An 18087-nucleotide genomic window follows, 5' to 3' on the forward strand; every position below is an offset into this window, starting at 1 on the left:
CATAAAGAAGAAATTCACTGTGGTATATTCATATATGTACATAGCACAATTTGGTCAATTTCACTCCCTTTTCCTCTCCTTCCTCCCTCCCCATATACCCCTTTCCCTACTCTACCAATCTCCCTTCTATTTTCATAGGATCCCCTCTTTTTCCCTTATTTTTATCTAGCTTCTGCATATGATAGAAAAAATTTCACCCTTGACTTTCTGAGCCTGGCTTATTTCATTTAGCATGATATTTTCCATCAGTTCCATCCATTTACCTGTAAATGCCATAATTTCATTCCATGTGCCATACCATATTTTCTTTATACATTAATCTGTTACATGCACTTGGGCTGGTTGCATTACTTGACTCTTGTGAACTGTGCTGCCATAAGCATTAATGTTCCTGTATCACTGTAGTATGCTGTTTTTAGTTCTTTAGGATAAATACCAAGGAGTGGAATAGTTGGGTTGTATGGTGGTTCCATTCCTAGTCATTTGAGGAATCTCCATACTGTTTTCCAAAGTGGTTGTACTAATTTGCAGTCCCACAAATAATGTATGATTTTACCTTTTCCCCCAAATTCTCAACAACAACTATTTTTATTTGTATTTTTTTTCTACTGGGGATTGAACCCAGGGGCACTCAACCATTGAGCCATATCCCCATCTCTTTTTATTTTTTATTTTGAGACAGGGTCTCTCTGGGTTGCTTAGGGCCTCACTAAGTTGCTGAGGTTGGCTTTGAATTCACAATCCTCCTGCCTAGATGTAAATAAATAGAAAGAAGACCAGTAGAGAAGACAAAGGGGAGTGGGGGAGGGAGAAGGAGAGGGAAAGAGGAAGTATTGGGTACTGAAATGAAGCAAATTATATCCCATGCATGTATGATTATGTCAAAATGATGCCCAAAATGCTGGGATTACAGGTGTGCACCACTGTGCCCAGCTTATTTGTATTCTTGATGATTGCCATTCTAACTGGGGTTAGATGAAATCTCACTGTAATTTTAATAGCTTTATATTTATTAGACAAATTAAAAATTTAAGGAACATAATTCTGACATGCAAAAAGTCTTGAAGACGTATGTTCATTAAAATTTTATGTTCATTAAAAACTATCTTGCAGACCAGATAGTTCCATTGGTGAATTGTGTTAAAGAATAAATGAAGAAATAATGCATTTCCCTTATTGGTAGGGATATTGAATGTTTTTTCATATATTTGTTGGCCATTTGTATTTCTTCTTTTGAGAAATGTCTGTTTAGTTCTTTTGCCATTTATTGATTTTTTTTTTTTTTGGTGTTAAGTTTTTTTGAGTTCTTTATGTGTTCTGGATATTAATACCCTGCCAGAGGAGTAGCTGCCAAAGATTTTCTCCCATTCTGTAGGCTCTCTCTTCATGCTCTTAATTGTTTTCTTTTGCTGCACAGAAGCTTTTTAATCTGATGCCATCCCATGTATTGATTGATGCTTGAACTTTTTATTGATTTCTTGAACTTTAGAGGTCTTGTTAAGGAAGTTGGTGCCTGTTCCAATATGTTGGAGTGTTGTCTATGTTTTCTTCTAGCAGTTACAACATTTCTGGTCTAATTCCTAGGTCTTTGATCCACTTGAGTTTACTTTTGTGCAAGTTGAGAGATAGTGATATAGTTTCATTCTACATATGGATAACTAGTTCTCCTAGAACCATTTACTAAAAATGCTATCTTGTCTCTAACGTATGTTTTGGCACCTTTGTCAAGTATCAGGTGATTATAAGTATGTGTGTTTGTCTCCATGTCTTCTATTCTATTCCATTGATCTTCACATCTGTTTTGATGCAAATATCATGCTGTTTCATTACTATAGTTCTGTAGTATAATTTGAGATCAAGTATTGTGATGCCTCCAACATCACTCTTCTTGCTCAGGATTACTTTGGCTATTCTGGGTCTTTTATTCTTCCAAATGAACTTTAGCACTGCTTTCCCTAGGTCTATGAAGAATGTCATTGGTATTTTGATGAGGATTGCACTGAATCTGTATAATGCTTTTGGTACTTTGGCCATTTTGACAATATTAATTCTGACTATCCAAGAATATGCAAGGTGTTTCCATCTTCTAAGAGCTTTTTCAGTTTCTTTTATCAATGTTCTATAGTTTTCAAGTAGAGGTCTTTCACCTCCTTGGTTGTGTTTATTCCCAAGTTGTTGTTTTGTGATCTATTTCAATAATTTCTATTCATACTTTAAAAAGTATTTCCCTCTACTTTCTTGTTGTTGCATCTCAAACTTGTTAGTTAAATTTTAGTCTTCCACCTAATCTAAGACTTTAAAGCCATATTTTCCTCTAATTACCTCCTTAGTTGCACCCTCACAAGCTTTGATATTTGATATTTTCATTATCATTCATTTCTAAATATTTTCTAGTTTTCAGTATGATTTTTTCTTTGACCCCTGTGATATTTTACTATAAATATTTAAGTATATGTGGCTTTAAAATTACTCTAATAATATTTTCTTCCTCAAATTCCATTTTGTCTGATATTAATATAGTGGCACCAGTTTTCTTTTGGTTGTTTCCTGGGCATATTTTTTCTATTATTTTGCTTTCATATTTTGTATCCTTATATTTTAGGGCTATCTCTATAAACACTATATAGCTGATTGATTTTTTTTTTTTTTTGGTACCAGTGACTGAACTTAGGGGCACTTGACCACTGAGCCACATCCCCAGCCCTATTTTGTATTTTATTTAGAGACAGGGTCTCACTGAGTTGCTCAGTGCCTCACTTTTGCTGAGGCTGGCTTTGAACTTGTGATCCTCCTGCCTCAGCCTCCAGAGCCACTGGGATTACAGATTTGTGCCAGCATGCCCATATATAGCTGAAATTTTAAAAATATAATCTGTAATATATGTTATTTAATCTATAAGTTTCATCTGTTTATATTTGCCCTTGCTAGTTTTCCATTTACTGTATTTCTTTCTTTCTTTTTTTTCTATTTATTTGTGCTTGAAGTTTTAGTGTTACATTTTTCACTGGTTTTATGTGACTTACTAGATGGATCAAATGACATAATAAATGTAAAAGCATTTAGAAAACAGTCAAACTTACTTTATATACAGAGTTACAAAAAATTGTGCTGTGAATGGATAATTATGAATGTAATGCACTCCACTATTGTCATGTATGTAAGAAATAAATAAAAAAAGAAAGAAAACAGTCAAACATTATTCACATGTAAGTTGGTATTGATTATGTCAGTGTTGTAGTTTTGGATATTTTTAACATTTCTTATTATCTACTTTTAAAGTTCTTGTTATTCTACTTTTAAAGTTCTTATCCAAGGCTGGGTTGGAGGTTGCTGAGTAGAGAGGTGCTTGTTTTTATAGCAATATTTTTATTTGTTTATTTATTTTGGTGCTGGGGATTGAACCCAGGGTTGCTTAACCACTGAGTCACACCCCCATCCCTTTTTATTTTTTTGAGACAGGGTCATGCTAAGTTGCTTAGGGCCTTGCTAAGTTTCTGAGGCTGGCTTTGACCTTGCAATCCTCCTGCCTCGGCCTCTCTAGTCACTAGGATTACAGGTGAGCACCATTGTCCCCAGCTACAAGAATCTTTTTAATTTTCACTTTAACATTCTGTAAGGGTTGTGTTAGTTAAAACATAATCACGTTGTTCATAAATTCACTATACTTGACACAGTATAAAGCAGAGTATTACAACACACCAGAAGTCAGTATGGCACTATAGCCAAACCCTCCATGTTGTGCAACTCCCTACCCTGTTTTCAACACCAACAGTTAGACATAAGGCTAAATAAGTATGTTCATGACATCAATCTATATGTTAAATATTAATGTCTTACTCTTTGGTTTTTAAAAAATATAAATATACATTTTGATATTTTTATCTCCCTCCTCAAAAGGGTTGGTGTTATGGGCTGAATTATATCCCCCCAAAAAAGATATGTTGAAGTTCTAACTCCCAATATCTCAGAATGTGACCTTATTTTGGAACAAGTTCCTTACAAAGGTAATCAAGTTAAAATGAGATCATTAGGGTGAGCCTTAATCCAGTATGACTGGTGCCCTTATAAAAGGAGAACATTTGGATAGAGAGACAGAGACATGGAGAAAAGGCCATGTGAAGATGAAGGCAGAAATTGGAGTAATGCAGCCCTAAGCCAATGAACACCAAAGATTGGCAGCAAACCACCAGAAGCAAGGAAAGAAGCTTGAAAAATATTCTTCTTCACAGTCCTCAGGAAAAAAAAAAAAAACTATTCTGCTGACACCTCAATTTCAGACTTTTAGGCCACAGAACTTAGACAAGAAATTTGTGTACCCAGTTTACAATAACAGGTTACCACAGCCCTAGGAAACTAAGGCAGCATTAATTTGTTAATTAAGCATTAATCTTGTCTGCCATATTATCAGAATCAAATGTCCTTAAGTGTATTTCTTTACTTCCCTATATTGCAGTTTTTAAAAATGCTTCTGTTCAATAATAGAAGACAAGATATTATTATAAATATGCTTATTTCTTCATTCAATCAATATTATTGAACCCTTACTATATGGCACTTACTGGGATATAGCACAGAACAAAACAGATGAACCCCTTATAGAGCTTACATGTTAGTGAGAGAGACAGACATAAAACAGACAAAATTTTAAGCAATATTAATGAAATGTAGGATGCTATGAAAGAGTATCAGAGAGTGCTCATATTGTTCTGGAGAAATAATAAGCTGTGAGTTGAAGGAAGAAAAGGATTCCCATGTGAAGACATGGAAAGATCATTTCAGACAGAGAGAGCTGCATATGTACAGATCTTGAAGTAGAAATACTTTGGCATGGTTGAAGAACATAAGGGACATCAGAATTTGACAATATTAGATGTGCATAGGAAATATTCAATGATAAGTATCTTGAAAACTGGGTGAATAGTGGTAGCTATTTATTGAGATGAGAAAGACTCTAGGAACAGTGAAATGGGTCTAGGTTGGAAGCAAGTGTTCATTTTTAACATGTTGAGAATCTAGGAAATCTTCAAGTGGGAAATTGAAAGTGTAAGTTTGGAACTCAGGGGAAAGGTCTGGGCTGGAGATATAAATTTGGGAGTTGTCAGTATAGAAGATAATTAAATTCATGAAACTGTAAAGGATTAGTAAGGGAGTAAGGGTAGCTAAAGAAGGGAAGAGGGCCAAGGAATGAATCCTGGGCATTTTGACATTTAGGTATTAGACTTTGCCAGATTACTTTGTAGTCTAAGACACTCTGCCTCTTCCTTGTCTGTTCATAAATGACAGGTTTATAATCACATTCTGAGGCATTTCCTGCCCAATCTGGCATCCTCCCCTTAAGCCTCTTGCACTCTTAACTCTCACAGTGTTTGCTTCCCAGAGGACCTCAACTGATACAATTGGTATCCGGATTGATCTGAGAAAGCAAGGGTAAGGTGAAACATTGATACTGAATCAATAACTGAAATGAAGACTTCATCACTGGTGGTATTTGAGCAACAGTCCCTGATACAATATGGTGGCCCAATTATAAAAACTTCCACTAGTAGTGATTTAGAAGGACCTTCAGGTTAAAGAAAAGTCCCTGGCAGGTGCAATGGAAAGCAGAGATGAATAACTTTGCATACAAGGCAGTGGCATTGACTGGCTGTTGTTAAGATACATTGACCCTGTATGGAGGGGTAATTGAACTGCTGAGGGCAGTTAACAATTGAAAATTAATTGTGAAAGCCAGAAGAACTCTTTTCTAGCTCACAAAGAGGTCCCTATCTCCTTCACTGGGAGAGCAGAAAAAAAACTAAAGATAGAACTCAGAGTCACCAAACTTCAAAGATGAATGAGTGTTCATTTAAGTCAGTTCCAACTAGTGAACTAGTGTCCAAGGCTCTAGTTGAACGAAGCTAGGATCTTGGCACATGGCACTGAAACATGTAAGTGAATGCCCCCAAAGATTTTTCACTCTCCAGACTTTCGTCTCTGAACCACTAGATCCTGCAGAGATAACTCACACCTCCCTATTAAGGTCTTCTACCTTATGGAAAAACAGTAGAAAGTTCTCACCTTTATAAAGAAACAAGATATGCCTCCACCTCTTCTTCTGGCTACAAGAACAGTAACAATGCTTATGCAAAGTATAATCCAACCAGGGATGTGCTGAGTCTGGTATGAAAATAAGGAGTCTACACCCCCAAAACAAGCTGCAAGACATAGCCAACATATACTGGAAGGAGAGAGAGGGCCCATGGATTGGATTTTCAGGGTGTTTGATCAATGGGATCAGAATATAAGACTAGACAAGAGGAAGTTTATTGATTTGGGAGCACTCTCTTGGAATACAGAACTTAACCTGGCAAGGATTCTAGGGATTGGTGCAAACTTGCTGTTGGGTAGATCCTAGAGGCCTGGGGAAAGTAATGGGATAGTGAAATGCCTGAATTACCATGGCAGATGATAAATAAAGAAACTAAAAGGCTCAGGGAGATAAGCATGCTGGAGTGGATCTATTACCCGAGACCAGAAGACCCACTAGACAATTACGTTGCATGAGAGAAGCACCAGCATCACCAAGAAATTCCAGTGGTTTTTCTTTAAAAGACAAGGAGAATGGGAGAAGACGCAGTCACAAGAGCTGGGCTTGTCAATAGAGACCCAAATAATAAGGGCCATGTGGCTGTGTTTAACTGTCCAAAGCTAGGAGGTCACAGTTATCATAATGACCATCAGTCATGGGGGGAGCCAAGGTGGCTTGGCCCTCAAGGAATCAAGAGGATTAATAAAGCATGGTGTCCCTAGAGACAAAATATATAGATTTTTTCCAACAAGGATATTATTTCATTTTTCTAAAGTAGCAATAGATGGAACAGGAGGCCAAGGGTCATACCCCAATAGATAGACATGATCCTTTGCCCAGTTCCTAGATCTGAGCTGGTTTTTTGACCCAGAACCCACTGACTGAAGAGGTGACTAGGTCCCCAAAAAGAAGAGGCCTGTAAATATATACATAATAATAGTACTATTCCTTCCCTGAGGGAAGCTGTGACCATTTACTTGGATGATTCTACACCAAGAAGAGACATTCAGAGGACTACTGGACATTGAAACCAAAAGACCCAAAGTCTCTCTATAGCAAGGGTTCCAGGTTTGGATAATAGATGGTTTACCACTATATAAGAGGACCCTCTGTGGATAAAGAATTTAACACACTGGCAAAGACCCCAATGCAAACATGGGATAGCATGAATCCTAGAAACTTGAAAGACATGTTGTCTACACTAAGTCAGGTAGCAATGTCTGAATTGCCACAATAGACAGTGAAGAAATGAAGTAAAAGGCTTTGGGAGGTGGGCATGTGGAAGTGGACATATGAGGTCAGAAGATCCACCTAGTAATCATGTTGCACATAAGGGCTCAGAGAATGTATCGTTTACTCAGGCCATGAGGAATGTGCTGGTGAGAGGGGCACCAGCATCACTAAGCTCAGTGTGACTCTTTCTGCAGGTCAGGACAGAGAGTGGGAGGGGCAATCACAGGGTTGGGCTTATAACCAATAATGGGAATGATGGGGTTTCTGCCATCCTAGAAAGCCAGCAATTCTCACAGATATGGACATTTGTTCTGGGAATAGTTCTGCCTTTCCTGCCCCAGAACCTCATCCAGTACCTTAGTGGGCTTAAGAAGTGTCTGCTCCACACATGAAATGCAAACAGCACAGAAACTGACCAAGGAACTTATTTCATAGTAATGAGTTTGAGACTGTGCCCCTGACAATGGGATTTCCCTGGGCATGTCATATTCCATAGCATTCATAAGTAGCTGGCCCTAAAGAGCAATGGAATGGCCTGCTGAAGGTACAGCTGGAGCACCAGCTATGAAATACATTCTACAAAGATATGGTATCATCATCCAAGGTGCAGTGCAAACACTAAATGAGAGAGCTGTATATGGCACCATCTCCACAAGAGGAAAACTACAGTGCATGGGTGCAGGAACCAAGAAGCAGAGTAGGAGTATCATCATTCCCAACAACCTACTAGTAGGAAGAAATCAGTCTTCATTCTCCACAATCAGAGCTCTCAAGTGTAACAGGTACTTCCCCCACAGGACACAGCAGGAGTGCCACTGAACTATGAGTTACAGCTGCCACCAGAGCACTTTGGAGGTCAAAGGAATGGGAGGTAAGAATTAGAAATATTCTGTGATAAAGTATCTATGGTACACTAGTATTAGTTAAAGTGTAATATAGTGTTAGTTGAAGGTAAAGTTAGATTAGTTAAAAATGTATATTATAAACTCTAGAGCAACCATTATAGAGAAGATAAAACAGGCCTGGCTCAATGGTGCATGCCTGTAATCCTAGCCATTTGGGAGGCTGAGGCAGGATGTTAGCAAGTTGGAAGCCAGCCTCAGCAATTTAGTGATACCTTGTCTCAAAATTTGAAAAAAAAAATACAATAAAAAGGGCTGGGGTTGTAGTTCAGTGGTAAAGCACCCCTGAGTTCAATCTTTTTTTTTTTTCAAAAAAAAAAAAGAAAGAAAATGGAATCATATAAAGAGCTCAATTAAAACCTGGGAAGGCAGAAAAAGAGGGTGGGGAAGAACAAAGGCAACTGTTTCAGTTTGGATATGGTTTATGTCTCAGAGATTAATATGCTGGAGGCTTGGTCCTCAGTGTAATGATACTGAGTGGTGGTGGGACCTTTAAGGGAAGGTGGGAACTAATAAGAGTTAGTTAATTAGTTCATGGGGGCACTACTCTCAGAAAAGATGCCCTCTATCCAGGCTGGATTAGGGTTCACAGGACTGGATTAGCTACGATGATTGCAGGTCATAATAAAGTGAGACCACCCCATGTGTTTGGCCTCTTCCAAAAGTGCCACTCACTACTCTTACACATAGTTCCCACCATGATGCCTTCCACCATGTTATGCTGCAGCATAAAGTCCTCACCAGATGTGGCTGCCCAAACTTGGACTTTTCAGCCTCCAAAATCATAAGCCATAATAAACCTCTTTTCTATTACCACCTAGTATTTAGTATTTAGTTATAGAAACAAAAACAACTAAGACAGCATCAGAGAGAAAACAGTTATAAATATAATAGACATTAGCCTAACTATATCAATAATCATATTAAATCTGAATGGTCTAGGACTGGGGATGTGGCTCAAGTGGTAGCACGTTTGCCTGGCATGTGTGGGGTACTGGGCTCGATCCTCAGCACCACATAAAAGTAAAATAAAGATATTGTGTCCACCTAAAACTAAATATTTAATAAATAAATAAATAAATAAATCTGAATGGTCTAAATGCACCAATTAAAAGACAGAGGTTGTCAGAGTGGATTATAAAACATATGGCGTAACTATATATTGTCTACAAGAAACCCACTTTAAATATAAAGACATTAGGTTAAAAGTAAAAGGATAACCACAAATATACCAAGAAAACACTAATCAAAAGAAAGTTGGAGGGGCTGGGGTTGTGGCTCAGTGGTAGAGTGCTCGCCTAGCACGTGCTAGGCCCTGGGTTCAATCCTCAGCACCACATAAAAATAAATAAACAAAATAAAGGTATTGTGTACAACTAAGAAACAAATATTTAAAAAAAGAAAGTCGGAGAAACTGTATTTTTGTCAGGGAAAAGTAGACTTCAGAACAAAGAATATTATCAAGAATAGGGCTGGGCTTGTGGCTCAGTAGTAGAGCACTTGCCTAGCATGTGTAATGTACTGGGTTCAATCCTCAGCACCATGTACAAATAAATAAATTCAGTTAAGGTATTTTGCCTGTCTACATCTAAAAAAAATTTTAAATAATAAAACATGGCATTATGTAATGAATAAGGGGTTAGTTGTCAAGACTATACAATCTTAAATGTGTATACACTTAACAACAAAGCATCAAAATAAATGAAGCAGGGCTGGGGCTGTAGCTCAGTGGTAGAGTGCCTGCTTCACACATGTGAGGCCCTGGGTTCGATCCTCAGCACCCCCATAAAAATAAATAAATAAAGATATTGTGTCCCTCTATAAATAAATATATATATGACAAAAACTGATAGGACACAAAGGAGAAATAGATACATCCACCATTACTTTGGAGATTTCAACAACCCTGTGTCAGTAGTTAATAGATCAGGCAGGCAGAAAATCAATACAGAGATAGAATGGGTAGTGGAGAAGAGACAAGATGAGAACCAGTGGCAGCCCTGAGACCACTGCAGCAAGATGAGCTGTAGTGATTCTATTAATTCCCTATTCTAAGTTTTCCTCCATGAAAAGGTGTTCACAGGAACTCTGGATGTATCTGGAGGAGTTAATCTACACATCACAAAGGGTGGTTCATGGCAGGCATGGAAGTGTACAGCTCAGCTCCCTCTTCAACAAATAATCTGCCATATATCTGTGAGGAGTGCAATCAGCTCAGGCCTCAGCCACAACATTCTTGACAAGGCCATGTTTTCACTTCCTGTGCAACCTCCAGTTGATGACTAAGCAGACTAGTAGTGTTAAGGCCTGACTATTTCCATCCAACATGGGACTCATAACAGGCAGTCTTTCCTCCAGAACTTGCCATTGAATTGACCAAGACTTTGTCACATGTGCCTCAAAGTCTAAGGAGATTCTGCCCAATTCTGCTTCTTCCCCTCAAGCTTTCACATGTGTCAGATCTGCATTATGATCTGAAGACTTTCCCTGCCTGATCTTGCTACCTGCCCTTTTATCTTTCACAGGCATTATCCCCAATCAGCATCATGCATTCCTAACTCCATGTTAGCATCTGCTTCCTAGAGGACCCAAATTGACACAATTAGCCACTCGCCACTGCCATCCACTTTCGGGAAATTCTTTAGAAGATACTTAATCAAGCATTTCAAGAGTCTCTTCATTATGATCAAGATGTTTTCAGCCAGTTCTTCAGTAAAATTTGCAGCTAGATAATTCAGACAATAAGAAGCATTTAATGCCTCAGCCCCCACAATCTCTTTCAAGTAATATGTGCTGCAGCTACTGTTTTTGCAATCATTACACTCAGTTTCTCTTGCAATAGTAGAACACTGATGAAGCATGTCCTACAAGCAAAAATAAGGGCTATACAAATTCAATCCTAATCATGCTTATGCAAGGCTTGAATGTCCTTTTGTTCAGTTTCAACACTGTTGATAATGTTTGAAGCAGAAGATTTCACATCAAACCATGTGAACCTTTTACTCACTTACTCATTCTTGTGAGCATTCAGATGGGAGGCTTTTGTTTGTCCATGCATGTTTATTACAGCACAATTCACAACAGCCAGGATATGGAACCAGCCTAGGAGTCCATCAATGGATGAATGGATAAAGACATTATTATATATGTGTACATACACACACACACACACACACAGAGAGAGAGAGAGAGAGAGAGAGAGAGAGAGAGAGAGAGAAAATACTCTCCACCCATAAAAAGAATGAAATCTCTATCATTTGCAACATTGATGGAACTGGAGAACATTAAAGTTAGACATGGGAAGACAAATACTGCATGTGCTCACATATGTGAAAGCTACAAATTTGATCTCATAGAAGTAGAGAATAGAATGGTAATTGCTAGAGTCTGAGAAGGGTATGGGAGAGGGGGAAATGGGAGGAGGATGGCTAAGGGTATGGTGGGCAGTTGGATAGCAGGAATAAGTTTGAATGTTCTATTGTACAAGAGGATAACTATGATAACAATTAGTTGAATAGTTCAAAATAGCTAGCAGAAAGGATATTTTTTGTAGAGAGTATTATGAATGTATCACAAAGAGCTGATAAGTGTCTGAGGTGATACATATACCATTGTTCTGATCATAACAATTCTATACATGTATTGAGATGTCACATTGTATTCCACAAATATGTACAATTAATATGTATCAATTTAAATGATAAATCCTCATTTGATGAGTTTATTCCTAGGTCTTCAGTTAAGTATTACAGAGGTAAGGCCACCTACTAGTGTTGGGAAAAGAATACTAGCAAAAAAGAAACTTAAAGCATAATGTGAATACCAAGAAAAATAACAAATTTGGATTATCATGGCCTGGAGATGGGAGTAAATTAAATTCCTTATGTGACATGTATCCCTATCACAGTTCCTGATACAGATAACTATTCAGTATACATTTTTAGAATGAGTGAATGAGTGAGTAAGTGAGTAAAAGTTTCCTATGTTTTGATGTGAAACCTTCCCGCTTCAAATGTCATCAAAAATGTTGAAACCAAATGAAAGGACATTCAAGCACTGCATAAAGTTAAAGACACTGGGCCAAATGCAAAAGCTGTGGAAACCACATTTTAGAGTATTATATTTAACTGCAAAATACAGAGCTGCTGAAGTCATTGCTTGACACACTTGCCAAAATTGTTACAAAAGAAACAATTTTGTAACAATTTGTAACAAATGATGATTTGGAAGCAAAGCAAATGTCTCTGTCATATACTAGTCCTGAGAAGTGGTGGGAAACTTAAAATGCAAATATCCAATTTCTGACAGGATTGATGTTATTTGCTGCAAATTAATCTACCAGTCTTATGAATTTAGCTAATCATAATATACTTATGATATATTCCCTAAATAAATAAGTTCATGAAGACATTGTGTTCTGCCAACCTTTTCCAATTCAAACAACTGGAGATTTTCTTCTTTCCTTTCTTCTTGCCTTCCTTGTATCCTTTACTCATTCATCTTATAATTCCTGTGCACTGTTCCATCTAATAAGAACACAGAAGGGTTGTGAACAAGAGATAAGATCCCTTCCTTCATGAATCTTACATCCTGCTAGGAGGAAACAGACAATGAAAAGAAAAGAAAAAATAATAGATAGGAATAAATGCTATCCAGAGAATTGAATGGAGTAATGTTGTAAAGTAAGTGGGGGGATCTGTAGGTTGGGTGGTCAGGCAAGCCATCTCAGAGAAGGTAACAGTTAAGCTCAGCCCTGAATGACAAGAAAGAACCAACTCTACAAACAATGGGGGGGGGCAGAACATTCCAAGCAAGGACAGCAGGTAGAGAGCAGTTCTCAACATGAAAGACATCCCCTTCTAGGAAGCATTTGCAAATGGGGAGGGGACAATGATCAGGGTATTTTACTAGCATTTTTTTTTTTTTTTTTTTTTTTTTGGTACTGGGGATTGGACCCAGGGGTGCTTTACCACTGAGCCACATCCTCAGCCATTTTTTTTTTTTTATTTTGAGACAGGATCTGGTTAAATTGCTGATGCTGGCCTTGAACTTGTCTCAGCCTCTTGTCACAGTCTCCCAAGTCTGGGATTACAGGCAAGCACCACCCCACCAAGATTCTTCTGGCATTTCATGGGCAAACGCCAGGATGCTGCACATCTGTAATGCACAAGATAATCCTGCATGGCTTTCAAAGATCCCACCAGACCATGTAGATAGAAAACCTGTTTATCAGGATTGAGAACTTAATTCCGCTTTACCCTTAAAAACAAAACATGTTTTGCACAGTGTTTGTGTACATGGTATTTTCTAATGCAAGCACCATGTAAATAGAAGGAAGATTGTGTTTTCTTCCATTCAGAATCAAGAGTTGTTTGCTTTAAAAATAAAAACAAAAACACCTCATCAATGACTAGACAGTACCACAGAAAACTATCTGATGGGAATGCTTCATAGAAAATTGAGGGAGGATAGAATTTTTTCAATTGATAATACATGTCCATGGTGAAAAGAAAAGAGAGGGGAAAGTGAAGTCAAAACACAATCCCTCTTCTACCTCTGTTCCCATATATTCTGGTTTCCTTCCCCAAAGATAACCTGATTATCAGGTTTGGGGATTTGTTTTTTGTTGTTGTTATTGTATCCTTCTGGAGAAATAATTTCATTTTTATTTTGAAGGAAGGAAAGACGGATGGGAGAGAGGGAGGAGAGAAAAAAGGTGGGGGGAGAGAGGAATGACAGAAGGAGGAGAAAGAAGTGAAGGGAGAAGAAAACAACCTCAAATAAATTCAAAATTATTTGAGCACAAAGTCACAGAGTATGCATACACATATCACCAGTGGTTATCTCAGAGCATAGATGTCACTTTCCTTAGTACACTTCTTTACTATCTTGGTACAACAGATATGTACCACTTTTGTAATTTATGCAATTCCATAAGAGTGCTGAATAAAAGAAAAATTAGGAGAGTAGGAATCAAACAGCATTAGTATAAATGCTGTAAAATAGATTATAAGAAATATTAGGGGGTTGGAGTTGTGGCTCAGTGGTAGAGCGCTCACCTAGCATATGCGAGGCCCTGGGTTCGATCCTCAACACCAAATATAAATAAAGGTATTGTGTGCAACTACAACTAAAAAATAAATAAATGTTTTTTAAAGAGAAATATTAGCAAGTTACACTAAGATAATATGGTGAGCAGTTAGAGGAGAAACAGAAAAGTTAGAGTTGGAGAAATAACAAACCATTAGCATCTCCCAAAGCCTGAACAAGGTGATTGTCTGGAATGAGCTAACTACCTTTCTCCAGTTACAATTGTACTTCTAAAATATTTTAACTGACTGCCTATCCCACCCCCCAGCATGAAGAAGGCCCTGGGCTCCATCCCCAGCACCACACACACAAACACAAATCAATGCACATATTTTGCCCAAAGCTTAGTAAATGAATGAGACTAGCTGAATCAAATATGAACACATCTTGTTAGCACATTATCATGAAAACACAGAAGGCATCAGATATATATACTTTGCTGTTACTCATTTTACTGTTCATTATCTGCAGAGAGAATATACTAAAATATACTTTCGAGATTAAAATAAACCATCAGCTCATTATCTTTCTTGGCCTCTAGCTATGAAGACTTAAAATGGCCCTTCTCGCATCTGGCTCACTTGAAAATCTTATTTGTGCTGAAGGGGTGGGGGGGGGGGCAGGGTGCTGGCAACGCTAAAGAAAAGAGTATTCAGTTCTCAAGACTGGTACAACTGAAACTCTCACATAAGTTGCCTTAAAACAAAACCAAATGACACAGCTCAGTTGATCCCATCTCCATACAATAGGGTATTGCATCAATTGTTCCAGTCCCAGGCCAAGCTCCCTGCAAGGGCTTTGGGATCCAGTCCTGTTGACAACAGAATGCTTTAGCACAGGCTAGTGCCTAAAGATTTCCTTATCACAGTCCCAAATCCCAATTCAAGTCCTTTAAAAATTTGTTGTCCTCTGATTTCCAGTCATAGACCTACTTTTGCCAATTTCCCACAACTATAAAATTAACTTACAGGAACACAGGATAATTCACAAAACATGAAAAATAAGCATTTCCCAATTGCTGAGAGCAGAGCAGGGATTCCGTAAGTATAACAAGTTCTCCCAATCAAAGCCCTGCAGCGCCTTCTAGAAAAACTTCCTTCATTTCTTTGGGTCAGAAATATTCAAAAATATTCAAAATCCTATCTTAGCAATTTTAAAATATACACTAAGTTACTATAAATGTTGAGGCAATGGATATGCTAATACAGTGATACATTATATACATGTATCCAGTGTCACACTGCACCATATGAAAATGTACAATTACTATGTGTCAATTTAAATACACACAAAACAAACAAACACACACACACTTAAAAAAAAGAATTCATTTATCGTTAGTTGAGTTGATGTACAAAGTAATACACAATGCTAAAATCAACTGGTCCCTGGGACATCTTGCTCACACTAATAGACTGTTCACTGTCCCTGTCCTTGTAATTATTATTATTGATATGGATTTTTTAAAAAAGAGAGATAGCTGGACATGGTGGAACACTTAGCAATTCAGGAGGTTGAGGCAGGATGAACCCAAGTTCAAGTTCAAGACAGTCTTGGCATGTTAAATAAAAAGTTTAAAGGGCTGGGGGAACAGCTCAGTGGTAGAGCACCATAGTTAATCCCCAGTAGTGAAAAAAAAGAAAGAAAGAAAAGGAAAAGAAAAGAAAAAAAGTCATGGAGTCAGCCCAGCGCAGTGGTGCACACTTATAATTCCAGTAACTTGGTCAGTGTTGGCCATGTAAAAAGGCCCTCAATAACCTAGCAAAACCCTGTCTTAAAAGAAATTTAAAAAAAGACTGGGGATGTAGCTCAATGATAGAGCCCTTTTGGGTTCAATCTCCAGTTTAAAAAAAAAAAAGACAAAAATGCAAGTTTTTTAAAACTTATTAAAATCCTTCTTGGACTCTGGTCAAGTCACTCTTAAAGCCCTTCTTTGCCTCTAATTGTCCCAGTAAGTAACAGAACCACTGGTAATGTCCCTACTGGAGTTACACTCTACAGTACTAATGAATGTGTAGTGTAGCTCTTAGTAGATGTTGGCAGAAAAGTGATCAAGATTTAAATTCTGACTCTGCCTTCTAGTAGTATTGTGACCCTTAGCAAGGCAATGTCTTTGGATCTTAGTTTTCTGTGGCTGTAAAGTACCACCATAACTAACATATGTACTGCTTACCTGTCCCAGTCGTTGTTCATTTAATCCTTAGAACAACCCTTAGGAGAAAGAGACCATAATCTTCACATCACAGATGAAGCAACTGAGGCACAGTGAGATTCAGTGACTTCACCAAGGTCACACAGCTGGCAAACTGCAGTCAAGATTCTAAGGCAGGATCCAGATTCCAGGTTCTAACCACCAACCCTACAGCCTCTCCAAATGAGGTCATACCTACTAAGGGCTGTTTTGAGGATTAACTAAGATGATATTTGTAAAGTCCAGGACTTTGCAAGTGTCTGATAGGTAGCGGCCATGGTTGTTAACTGGTTTGTCCATTCTACATTGCATAACGTTCTGGGCTTTTTATTGGGGTAGGAAAAAAAAGATTGGAGAGAAAAGGAGAAAGAGGAAAGAGCAGGGGGAAGAAGAGGTCCAGGAGGCATGAGAAAAGGGGCAAACCTGAAGAGGGGCAGAGGAATCTCTGAACACTTAGGAAACAAAAAATCTAGCTGGCTAGGCCTTGAGAAAATAGACTGACTGTTCTCAACTGAAAACCGAGTCATGACAACTGAAGAGCCCCCATGCCATTCAACCAGGTGGCCTCGTCCCGGGTCAGCAGGCCCTCGACCCCACCCCTAGCCCCAAGGCAGGCTCAGACGTGGACCGTGTTTCAGTTCCTCCCACGGGTCCGCCCCACGCCGGGCGGGGCCTGGCCCGCCCCCTTTGCTGGTGGCCCACGAACCCCAGGCCCGAGCCACGCGGTCTCCCGGGCCAGGCCGGGCCGGGCCGGGCTCGATGGCTACGTGGAGGCGGGACGGCCGGCTGACCGGCAGTCAGCGGCTACTGTGCGCGGGGCTGGCGGGGACTCTCAGTCTCAGCCTCACAGCGCCCCTGGAGCTCGCCACCGTGCTGGCCCAGGTCGGCGTCGCACGAGGCCACGCCCGGGGACCATGGGCCATAGGGCGCCGGGTGTGGCGGGCCGAGGGGCCCCGAGCCCTGTGGAAGGGGAATGGGGTGGCGTGCCTGCGCCTCTTCCCCTACAGCGCTGTGCAGCTCGCCGCCTACCGCAAGTAAGAGCCGGGCCGGCGCGGGCGGGGCAGGGAGGCCGGGACTGGGCCCGGGTGCAGTGCGGCGGCTCACCGCCACCTTACTGTCTGAGGTCGGGCCCTATAGTGGGGCCTGACCCCTTCCACATCACATGGGGACTCTCGGAGCAGTTAGGCCACAAGGCCACACCTGGAGCCCCAAAGCCCAGTCCCTAAGTTGTCCACTTCCAGGGATTCCTGCCCTGGAAGATGCAGTTTTGTGGCACGCAGCCCAGGCCCTGGGAGTTTTCCCCAGGTGAAAGGGGTGAGGAGGTGGAATGGAGATTTGGGGTAAAGGAATGAGTTCTCAAAGATGACTCCTGACCGTTCCCATCAATTCAACAACTTGGAAATTTTTGCTTTGGCTGGCTTAGGAGAGAGACCCTCTTGAAGGTGTTTGTGTGTGTGTAAGTGGGTCTGTGTGGCCAATGCCCAAGAAAAAAGGTCTCAGTTGGGTGGGAGGGACTGGTTCCTCACCTCACAAAAGCCAAAGATTCCTGCCCACTCTCATCCCCAGCCCCAAACCCAGACTAATGCAAGCTTGACTTTAGACCC

At 39.6% G+C, this 18087-nt stretch overlaps 1 protein-coding gene across 2 annotated transcripts in view; it reads left to right on the plus strand.

The window, feature by feature from the left end:
* The first annotated feature begins 17225 nt into the window (after nucleotides 1-17225).
* Slc25a43 (solute carrier family 25 member 43) overlaps nucleotides 17226-18087 on the plus strand; it is a 44419-nt gene continuing 43557 nt past the window's right edge. For both annotated transcript variants that reach the window (XM_077107118.1, XM_077107119.1), the window contains exon 1: nucleotides 17226-17517. In XM_077107118.1, coding sequence (XP_076963233.1) covers nucleotides 17243-17517 — 275 coding nt within the window. In that variant the 5' untranslated portion in view covers nucleotides 17226-17242. The remainder of the gene's footprint in view (nucleotides 17518-18087) is intronic.

This window comes from Callospermophilus lateralis, chromosome X (genome assembly GCF_048772815.1).
Source record: "Callospermophilus lateralis isolate mCalLat2 chromosome X, mCalLat2.hap1, whole genome shotgun sequence".
NCBI lineage: Eukaryota > Metazoa > Chordata > Mammalia > Rodentia > Sciuridae > Callospermophilus > Callospermophilus lateralis.